This window comes from Sardina pilchardus, chromosome 17 (genome assembly GCF_963854185.1).
Source record: "Sardina pilchardus chromosome 17, fSarPil1.1, whole genome shotgun sequence".
Lineage (NCBI taxonomy): Eukaryota > Metazoa > Chordata > Actinopteri > Clupeiformes > Clupeidae > Sardina > Sardina pilchardus.
The window spans coordinates 22,701,729-22,702,561 of NC_085010.1; the positions used below are offsets into that span (position 1 = coordinate 22,701,729).

Consider the following 833-nt stretch of genomic DNA (forward strand, 5'->3'; position numbering starts at 1 on the left):
TTCTCAGAAGTTTAGTTTGACCTTATTAAATCTCAGCTGAGCATTTCTTGGTAGAACCTATTTAACACTCTCCCCTATGCGAGCTTGCAGAATTCCTAGTTTTAAAAGAAAGCCAAGACGGCAATATGGACTCTGACACTGACCAGGGCCCCATTCCTCCATGTTGGTGATGGAACAATTGAGCAAGGCCATGGATGTATATGTCACACGATGACTTGTCAAAAACCTCTCTGACTCCTCAGATGGAGATTACCGTCTGGAGAAGAGAGAGAGCGAGCGAGGGGTGACGTGAAGAAAGACTTCCCTTCTCCCATTTGCACTCAGTCTCTCACCGGCGACCCAGAAAAAGAGGAAACGGTGTGAGGGTTATATACACTGCCACTCCACTTCCAAAAACTGCTGACACCTTGAGAGCGTGGAAGGCAACGCAGCAGAGAGAAGACATGTGGTACCCAAGGCCTGGTGGACCCACTGTTCAGGTAAGGCCCTCTACTCTGTCTCTTGTCTGTCTGAGTCTGACACTCACTTTCCTCAGTCACTTCTTTTCAGAGAGGTGTGTGGTTTAATGTAGAACAGATTGGTTTGTGTCGGGGTTCTTCGGAGCTAATGATGGTTCTTTACATCTGATCCTACAAGCGATGTACAGGCAGTGTGAGGGTTTTTTTTAGAGAGAACCAGTGAATTTGTCAGACTATTTAGCTCACCTTTCTATAAAGGGGTCTATATTACTTCATGTATGCCTGCAATTCAAGGAATGCATACATACTTATTTACATAAATACATCAATACGCTTATTCTCACAAACTAACACACACACACACACACACACACA

The 833-nt window shown here is 44.8% G+C and overlaps 1 protein-coding gene across 4 annotated transcripts in view; it reads left to right on the plus strand.

Annotated features, from left to right (window-relative positions):
- Positions 1 to 256: 256 nt before the first annotated feature.
- tfec (transcription factor EC) overlaps positions 257 to 833 on the plus strand; it is a 55,407-nt gene continuing 54,830 nt past the window's right edge. For all 4 annotated transcript variants that reach the window (XM_062518650.1, XM_062518651.1, XM_062518652.1 and 1 more), the window contains exon 1: positions 257 to 479. In XM_062518650.1, coding sequence (XP_062374634.1) covers positions 444 to 479 — 36 coding nt within the window. In that variant the 5' untranslated portion in view covers positions 257 to 443. The remainder of the gene's footprint in view (positions 480 to 833) is intronic.